The sequence below is a fragment of the Onychomys torridus genome, chromosome X (assembly GCF_903995425.1).
Source record: "Onychomys torridus chromosome X, mOncTor1.1, whole genome shotgun sequence".
Taxonomy (NCBI): Eukaryota; Metazoa; Chordata; class Mammalia; order Rodentia; family Cricetidae; genus Onychomys; species Onychomys torridus.
The window spans coordinates 53,144,776-53,154,972 of record NC_050466.1 but is presented as its reverse complement, the minus strand read 5'-3'; the positions used below and the strand labels follow the sequence as shown (position 1 = coordinate 53,154,972).

The 10,197-nt window shown below is 37.5% G+C and overlaps 1 protein-coding gene across 2 annotated transcripts in view; it reads right to left on the bottom strand.

Moving 5' to 3' along the window:
• Positions 1-5,853: 5,853 nt before the first annotated feature.
• Positions 5,854-10,197, bottom strand: part of Brcc3 (BRCA1/BRCA2-containing complex subunit 3) — a 35,606-nt gene continuing 31,262 nt past the window's right edge. The window contains exons 10-11 of one of the 2 annotated variants that reach the window (XM_036175058.1): positions 8,409-8,580; positions 5,854-6,982 (exon numbers count right to left, since the gene is read on the bottom strand). In XM_036175058.1, coding sequence (XP_036030951.1) covers positions 8,429-8,580 — 152 coding nt within the window. In that variant the 3' untranslated portion in view covers positions 5,854-6,982; positions 8,409-8,428. The remainder of the gene's footprint in view (positions 6,983-8,408; positions 8,581-10,197) is intronic. The other variant, XM_036175057.1, reaches the window with a different exon arrangement.

The following is a 10,197-nucleotide window of genomic DNA, read 5'->3' as shown; positions in this document are numbered from 1 at the left end:
TGGTGTATTACATTGATGGACTTTTGCATGTTGAACCACCCTTGCATCCCTTGGATGAAGTCTACTTGATCATGGTGGATAATTGTTTTGATGTGTTCTTGGAGTCTGTTTGCCAATATTTTATTGAGTATTTTTGCATCAATGTTCATGAGGGAGATCAGTCTGTAGTTCTCTTTCTTTGTTGCACCTTTGTTTGGTTTAGGAATCAGGGCAATTGTAGCCTCATAGAAGGAGTTTGGTAATACTCCTTGTGTGGAACAATTTAAAGAGTATTGGTATTAAGTCTTCTTTGAAGATCTGGTAGAATTCTGCAGTGAAACCATCTGGTTCTGGCCTTTTTTTGGTTGGGAGACTTTTAATGACTGATTCTATTCCCTTAGTGGTTATTGGACTATTTAAATGGTTTATCTGGTCTTGATTTACTTAGGTATGTGGTACCTATCCAGAAAATTATCCATTTCTTTTAGATTTTCCAGTTTTGTGGAGTAGAGCTTTTTGAAGTATGCCCTGATGATTCTCTGGATTTCCTCATTGTCTGTTGTTATGTCCCCCTTTTCATTTCTGATATTGTTAATTTGGATGCTCTCTCTCTGTCTTTTGGTTAGTTTGGATAAGGGCTTGTCTATCTTGTTGATCTTCTCAAAGAACCAACTCTTTGTTTCATTAATCATTTGTATTGTTCGCTTTATTTTTATTTTATTGATTTCAGCTCTCAATTTGATAATTTCCTGGCGTCTGTTCCTCCTGGAAGACTTTACTTCTTCTTGTTCAAGAGCTTTCAGGTGTGCTGTAAAGTCACTAGTGTGAGATTTCTCCAGCTTCTTTATGTGGGCATTTAGTGCTATGAATTTCCCTCTTAGCACTGCTTTCATAGTGTCCCATAAGTTTGGGCATGTGGTGTATTCATTTTCATTGATCTCTAGGAAGTCTTTAATTTCTTGATTTATTTCTTCCTTAACCTATTGGTGATTCAGTTGAGCATTATTCAGTTTCCATGAGACTGTAGGATTTCTGTAATTTTTGTTGTTGTTATTGAAATCTAACTTTAAACCATGGTTGTCTGATAAAACACAGGAGTTTATTCCAATTGTTTTGTATCTGTTGAGATTTGCTTTGTGGCCAAGTATGTGGTCGATTTTAGAGAAGGTTGCATGGGGTGCTGAGAAGAAGGTATATTCTTTTTTGTTTGGGTGGAATGTTCTGTAGATATCAATTAAGTCCATTTGAGTCATAACATCAGTTAAGTCCATTATGTCTCTGTTAAGTTTCAGTTTGGCCGATCTGTCCAGAGGTGAAAGTGGGGTGTTTAAGTCTCCCACTATTAATGTGTGGGGTTTTATATGTGATTTAAGCTTTAGTAATGTTTCTATTACATATGTGGGTGCCCTTGTGTTTGGGGCATAAATGTTCAGAATTGAGACTTCATCTTGGTGGATCTTTCCTGAGATGAGTATGTAATGTCCTTCATCATCTCTTTTAATTGATTTTAGTTTGAAGTATATTTTGCTGGATATGAGGATGGCTACACCAGCTTGCTTCTTAAGACCATTTGATTGGAAAGTCTTTTCCCAGCCTTTTATTCTTAGGAGCTATCAATCTTTGAATTTGAGGTGTGTTTCTTGTATGCAGCAGAAAGATGGGTCCTGTTTTCATATCTATTCTGTTAGTCTGTGTCTTTTTATAGGTGAATTAAGTCCATTGATATTAAGGGATATTAATGACCAGTGACTGTTCATTCCTGTTGTTATTTTTATATTTTTGTGGTAGTGTGTCTGTACTTCTCTTCTTTGGGGTTTACTGCTGTGGTGTTATCTATTGCCTGTGTTTTTGAGGGTGTATCTGCCTTCCTTAGGTTGGAATTTTCCTTCTAGTGCTTTCTGTAGGGCTGGGTTTGTGGATAAGTATTGTTTAAATCTGGTTTTGTCTTTGTTCACTCCACCTATGATGATTGAAATTTTGCTGGGTATATTAGCGTAGGCTGGCATCCATGGTCTCTTACTGTCTGCATTGTATCTGCCCAGGTGCTTCTGGCTTTCAAAGTTTCCATTGAGAAATCAGGTGTTATTCTGATGGGTTTGCTTTTATAAGTCACTTGGCCTTTTTCCTTTGCTGCCCTTAATATTCTTTCTTTACTCTGTACATTTAGTTGTTTAATTATTACGTGACGAGGGAACTTTTTTTTTTGGGGGGGGTGTCTAGTCTGTTTGGTGTTCTATAGGCTTCTTGTATCTTCATAGGCATTTCCTTCTTTAAGTTGGGAAAGTTTTCTTCCATGATCTTGTTAAATATATTTTCTGTGCCTTTGAGTTGGTATTCTTCTCCTTCCTCTATCCCTATTATTCGTAGGTTAGGTCACTTTATGGTGTCCCATATTTCTTGGACATTTTGGGTCATGACTTTATTGGTTTTAGTGTTTTCTTTGACTGATGAATCTATTTCTTCTAACGTATCTTCAACACCAGAGATCCTCTCTTCCATCTCTTGCATTCTGTTGGTTATACTTGCATCTGAAGTTTCTGTTCATTTACTCAGATTTTCTATTTCCAGCATTCCTTCTGCTAGTGTCTTCTTCATTTTTTCTATTTCCCTCTTCAGCTCTTGGACTGTTTCCCTCATCTGTTTTGTTCCTTTTTCATGATTTTCTTTCAGGGACTTATTGTTTTCTTCTGCTTTTTTTGTCCTTTCCTCTATTTTTTTTTATAGCATTCTTCCCCTATTATTTTTAATTTCTCCATTTTATTTTTAATTTCTTCTATATAAGGCTCTAGCCTCTTCATGATGTTACTTATAAGGTTGTTATCTTCTGCTTCTTCCATTCTGTGATGTTCAGGTCTAGCTGTTGGAGAAGGGCTAGGTTCTGGTGATGCTGTATTGCTCTTTATTTTGTTGTATGTACTTCTGCCTTGATGTCTGCCTATCTCCTCGTGGATTCGTTCTTGGTCTTATCTGTACTTGGTCCAGACAGAGCTGACAGATTTAGGGAGCCTCTGTCTTGTCCAGGTGGAAGCTCTGGGCCGGATGGGAGCTCTGGTCCAGATGAGAGTGCTGGCTGCATAGGAGCTGGAGGCTGGACTCTGAGTCTCAGAAGTCCCTGGGGTCTCCTTATCTTATCCAGATGGGAGCTCCTTTTGTCCACATGGGAGTTCCACAGCAGGATGGAAGCTCTGGTTCAGATGGGAGTTCTGGGGCGGATGGTAGTTGGGGGCTCTCTGGTCCAGATGGGAGTTCCGGGTCAGGATGGAATGCTGGAGGCTGATTTCTAAGTCCGGAAGTGGCTGGGGTCTCCCGCAGATGGGTGTGGGGGCAAGGCATTGAGCTTGTAGTGTCCACCAGAGGGTCTCTCTAGTCCAGATGGGAGTTCCGGGGTGGATGGGAGCCGGAGGCTCTCCTCTGAGTCTCAGGAAGTGGCTGGAGTCTTGGAATGGGTGTGGGGGCAGGGTGTGGAGATTGCAGGGTCTGCCTGCAGTCTTTGAAAAGGGGAGCCTTCCCATAGGACCCACCAAATGGCTGGAAACTGGGGCCAAGTTGGGCAGGTCCTCCCAGGATGGCTGGTGCCCAGGGGTGGGACCCAGTGGTGGCTGCCTCTCTGACTATAACCCCAGGCACTCAACTCTGGTCCAGATTGGAGTTCTGGGGCAGGATGGAAGCTGGGGACTGGTTTCTAAGTCTCTGGCAGTGGCTGGGGTATCAGGAAGATGGGTGTGGGGGCAGGGCATGGAGGTTGTTGGGTTCACCGGAGGGTCTTGGAGAGGAGGAACCTTCATGGTGGGGATGGGGGGGTCCTGCCCTATGGCCAGAACCTGGGGCCCAGTTGGGCAGGTCTTCCCCAGAGTGGCTGGTGCCCAGGGCTTTGACCCAGGTGAGGGCATTTCTGAGTGTGACCCTAGGCACTCACCTCTGGTCCAGGTGGGAGTTCCAGGGCAGGATGGAAGCTGGGGGCTGGTCTCTGAGTCTCAGGAAGTGGCTGGTGTCTCAGGCAAATGGGTGTGGGGGCAGGATGTAGAGACTGCAGGGTCTGCCTGCAGTCTTGGAAAAGGGGAGCCTTCCCACCATTATTTGTAAATGTTTTGGCCCATTTTCCAAGTTTTCATTTTTTTATGCTTTTGATGTACAACATTTCTAAATTTTTATCAGTTCTAACAACTATTTTTGTGGTTTTTCTAAAATGCCATTGCTAAAACCAAAGTAATAAAGATTTACTGATGTTTTAATATTTTAATACTTACAAGTTTTTACATTTAAACCTTTAATACATTTTAATTAAACTCATACATGATATAGGGTAGGGGTCCACCTTCATTATTCTGTGCAGATATTTAGTTGACAAGTCATCAGCTGTTGAAAGGACTATGGTTTCCCCCATTCAACTGTCCTGGTATTTTTGTTAAAATCAGTTCACCATATACACATACATTCATTTCTGGAGTCAATTTGATTCACTGTTAGTGGAGAACAGTATTTGAAGTCTAGCATCTTGGTAGCAGGTGTGCTCATTAGCTACCGAAGTGCTATTTCTATTCTCTCTTAATGGCAGAGGTAAGAACTGGAGGTATACAGATAAACTGATCATTCTCTCAATTGATACACAATCATGTTAACTTTCTATTTCTATTCAACATCATGGGGGGTAATTTTATCTTTCCTTTTTACATATCTGTAAAAAAGTCTCAAGCATGAAAAACTAGCTTCAATTTTCCTCAATGCCTTTACTTATTTGCTCTATCATTTTATTTAATGAAAGGGATCATTGTCTCTGCTTCACTGTGAGGGTACTGACACAGGACAACTTTCACTAAATCTTGTTCCTGCCCTGCTGCTACAAGGCTAAGAACTCTTATGCCTTCATGAAGTAACTCCAGACACTAGGCACCATGACACCCCATCTGCCCATTCCTCCTCATACATAACTATTCTATACATTCCAACTCTATTTTTAAAAAAATCCAAATTGCTATAACTCTATAACAGTGCAAACAGTTTAAAAGGTGACAGAGATGTTGAGGTTGCCTGTCTGAATTCCAATTTGTGCACATGGATGCTTCTGTTCACTAAGGTAAGAAATATAAAATATAGGTTGGGCCAGAAACATGTTAAAATTTAGATTTATCAAATTCAATGTGGTAATAAGACTGGCTAGTGGAAATATATAATGGGCAGCTAGAAATCTAAGTCTGGAGTTCAGAGATGTAGAGAGAAATGGATTTGTTTATAACTGCATGGAGAAGCTTACAAATGAATTTTAGAAAGAACAGATAGGAAATAATAAAACACATGGTAACAAAGTGGTAGATTTGGAAAAATGACCAACTGTGTCAAGCCAGAGGTTTATTAATGGCAGTTTTCAAAAAAGAATGTAAGTTTGACTATGTGGAAGTTATTGGTGAGTTTAGGAGGAATGGTTTGTCCTAGTTGTAAGATCTTCAACTGTAGAACTTCAAAACCAATATTATGGTAATGGTATAATACTGCTAGGTAGGCTACAGACTTTATTCACTTCTACTAGATTTTACATGCATTGATTTTTCTATATATAAATCTATAAAATGCTAGCACAGGAACAGATTTATGTACTAAACACTAAATTTAAGAAATAAAACTGTTTCATCAGCCTAAATGAACTCTTGTCACACTCCAATAATAATGCATATGCTATATAATGTCCAGTCCCTGACTCTGGAAATCATTAATCTGTTCTTCCTTTTCATTAATTCTAACATTTCAACAATGCTCTAGAAATACAACCATACAATAAGTGAGCTTTTCTTGGGAGGGTGTGTTGAGACAGGGTTTCTCTGTGTAGCTTTGGAGCCTTTCCTGGAACTCACTCTGTAGCCCAGGCTGACCTCAAACTCAAGAGATCTGCTTGCCTCTGTCTCCTGAGTGCTAGGATTAAAGGCGAGTGCAACCACAGCCTGGCAGTAAGTGACCTTTTAAGACTTGCTTTTCTTTCATTTACTATATGCCCCAAGGCTCATCTAAATTATATAGATATTAGCAATGTGTTCCTTTCCACTACAGAGTAGTATTCCATGGTTAGAATGGCTTATTTAGCCATTTACCCACTACGGAACATTTGGGTTGTTTCTAATTTGCAGCTACCAAAGATAAAGCTATCAAGAAAAATTTTGTAAAAGTTTTTGTGCAAAGACAGTGTAACTGCTGGGTCATGTTAAGTATACGCTCAACTTTATAAAAATTTCCAAACTCTTCTACCCAGTAGCTGTATTTTACATTCCTGTCATTGTATATCTATATCCTCAACAGTATTTGGCACTTTTACTATTTTCTCTTTAGCAATTCTGATAAGTATATACCATACCACACTGTAGTTTCAATTTGCATTTCCCAGTGACTTATGAGGGTTAATATATTTTCACATAATTACTTCTATTTATCCTCTTTAGTAACAATGTTTATGTCTTCTTTTATTTTCTAATAGAATTGTTTATTTTTGAGTTTTGAGCATATCTTTTCCATTGATCAGACATGGTTTAGAAGTAATTTCTTGCCTTTCCTCTTAATACTTTGCAGAATAAAAAGTTTTAATTTTGATGAAGTCTAAATATTTACTTTTTTCTTGTAGACTGTGCTTTTGAGTTGAAGATTAAGTACCCGACTCTTGAAAATTTTTCTTGAATTTTTTTTTTAAGTTTTCCATCTTACATTTAAATATATGACATTTTGAGGTACTTTTAGAATATATTTTGTTGGCTTGTGGAAATTCAATTTGTTGAAATGACTGGCCTTCCTTCTTGATCACTTTGTACTTTTTCAAAATTAGTTAAGCATATTATTGTGTTTATTTCTGAATTATATTTCCTGTTCCATTGATTTATACATCTGTTCTTCTGCAAATATCATAGTATCTTGATTACTGCAGCTTCATAGTAAGTCTTGAAGTTATATAATGTGGGTCCTCCAACTTTACATTTTCAAAATTGATTTAGTTTAATAAATTGTATACCTGGTATTTTCAGCTGCCCTATAAAAAAGAAAATGAATAAAGAATAATTTTGGTGGAAGAAAATTAGAGAAAATACAGCATTTACATTTCATATGCCCTAAGAATATTTATTTTCAAATACAAGTATGCCTCAGAATCAGCTAAGTAGGTCATATAGATATCTGGGTTTGAGCCTCAAAGATTGAATTTGAACTTTGAAATTCAACTGATTCTGATGCAAGTGATTCTGAGATTTTGAAAACAACAATCTAGGCAAAAATGAGACAAACCAAAACCTCCAATTATTATTGTGGTTGGAACTGATACTGTTTTTTTCTTTTTATTCTTTTTCCAATTCCCACTTCAGTTTCTGAAGACACATATCAATTAGTGGCTACATATGAATGAATAATAAAATATAGTCATTACATTTTTTGAAGTATGATTTCTATTATAACCTAAATCCTAAAAAAATCATGGTCATCTTATAATTGAATTCTTAGACTGGATCACTAAGAATTTGCTTTAGACTCAAATAAGCTAGAACTCAATTGTTTGCTTAAAAAAGCATTTACACAGATCCAAATTTTGGTAATCTCATAATATGTATTTAGAGATCAAGAAGGAAATCCTGACACATGATTCTAAGTGAGAATAATCAACAAATGTGAATGCCAATGAGCCACCTGCACATCTTTCCATTAACCCTACAGTACTTATGATTTACTTGCCTAGCAAAAACATCAAACTATAACATAGAAATACTAAGTGTTCTTCCTTTATCATATTATATAGGATGGATATATCTGAAAATAAAAACCAAGACTTCAAATTCTAAAAAGTTTATGTTGCTGCTGCACATCTTTAACGCCACCATTCAGGAAGCAGAGGCCAGTGGACTTCTGTGAGTTCCAGACCAGCCACAGCTACCTTAAAAAAAAAAAAAAGTTTATGCTGGGTATTTTCATATTTTCTTTGAGAATAAATATTTAATGCAAGCATGGTAGGTGGTACATGCCTTTAATCCCAGCACTACAGAGGCAGAGGCAGGTGGCTCTCTGAGTTTGAGGACAGCTTAGTGAGGTATGCATAGTGAGTTTGAGGGCAGCTAGGGATACACATTGACACTTGGCCTCAAAAAAAAAAAAAAAAGAGAACAAGTACTTTTAAGTTTTAAAATAAACTTATCAGACATTTTATTTCCAGATATTCCTTGCTAATGTACTTCCTATACCTCTTACAAAATAACTTTCATATTCTGTTTAAATCATCCTACATTCCTGTGAAAGAAACCAGCAGCTACAGGTAAGAGGATTCTATAAGCTCTGGGGAAATTTTAGGAACACAACTTGTATTTTTAGATACATAAAACTATTGGGTATAAAAAGTACTCCAGAATTATCTGTCTACATAGGAGTTACACATAGTTTTCAACTATATTTCAGCACACAAACTGAAATATTACCGTACTTCTGTCCTCTTGCTTTATTCTAGGGAAGACAGCTCCTCCATAAGCTCTTCCTTTTCTTGTTGCAACTCCTGCAAATGCTGCTGGTTTTGCTCCAATCTGTCCTCCAACCACTGTAGTAGAGGCCCACTGACTGCTGACATCTGGCTGCACAAATTCTTGGTAAACACTTCAATAAGAAAAGGGAAAAAAAACCAGATAACTATGAAAAGTACTATTCACTGGCATGCTCCTACTATACTACCAACAATACCTTAGTTTGGGGCAGAGGAAAAAGGGACTGGAGGAATAAGTTTCTAAAGTATAGTAAATAGGACTGGTAGTCAACTATTTTCAGTAGTCAACTAGGGGGAAAAGAGCTGAGCAAAGCAGATGCATATTCTGAAGCCCTAGATCCATAAGCCAAATAGAAATCTAACTATGTAAAAAAAATAAAATTAAATTTAAAAAAGGAGAAAAATGGCTAGCTCTTCATTTCTTCAAGTGAAAGGGCTAAGAAAACACAGAAGGGTTCCCTTTTCCAGTAGGACTCTACAGTCTCCTCAAATGGAAACAGAATTAAGTCCATGGAAGTTAAGCTTGTCTCTCTTGATCAGCACTAGAGTCTTGTGTCTAAAAAGCTATCTGGCAGAAAAAAGGTACTTAAACTTCTTTTTTGATGAATAAACAAATGAATGGATGCTATTTAGTAACTAACCTATCCATCACTAATTTTAAATTTTCTATTAAATATGAATTCTTTCATATATAAGTGCCTGTCTCTAGGCACTGCCCAGGTACACTGATCAACTTTTCTACTTTTGAGCTGTTACTACGTTTTTTAAATCATTGTGATTTTAGAGTATGGTTGTATGCCATACATTACCAATCTTAACTCTTTGTCATGTTATATTGAGATAAACATGATGAGATATACCAAGCCATGCTTCCTTTCTTGTCTTCACAAAGAGGTTTTCTACCAATCAGAAAATTTTCCACTGGTTGTTGTGGTGCACGCCTTTAAGCCCGGCACTTTAGAAGCAGAGGCAGGCAGATCACTGTGAATTTGAGAATAGGGTGGCCTATATAGTGAGTTCTGGGACAGCCAGGGCTACATAGAAAGACCCTATCTCAAAATAAATAACAAACAAACAAACAAATAAAATAGAAAAGAAAGCTTTCCACTGTTCTTCACCAGTGACTTAGTTAATAAATGTTTTGTTGTTGCTGTTTTTGTTTTAGTTTTACTTTTTTTTTAAAGTCAGGGTCTCACTCAGTAGCCAGGTTTTATTCTGGAATTCTCTGTAAAGACTAGGTTGGCCTCAAACTTATGGCAGTCCTCTTGCCTCTGCCTCCCAAGAGCTGGTACTACAGACATACAACACCACACCTCAATTAGTCATTAACTCAGGAAATCAGGGTTAGCTGAATAGTAAGTGTAGCTAGGGATGTGTGTATGTTGAAAAAAGTAAATTGGTATGTATACTATACTGAGTTTTTTGCTCCTTAGACTTACCCAGGAATTCCTCTATTTATTCACATGGAAAACTTCCTGCCTGATGTATTCCCTTTCCTCTATCTGACTATCTCTTCCAACTCTTAATACAAAAGGTTGGTAGTAATGTGATAAAATCAGTTCATAATGGTATATTGCTAAAATTTCTGGAAGTTACTGAGCATCCATGCTATGGAATACTACAGGAACTAGGGTTCCCTAAGAGGTAGTATTTAAACATATACCAGCACAACACAGAGCTAGTCTATAAAAAAGCTTTTCTGGTTTTCCTTCTGTCTTATCATAAAGCCA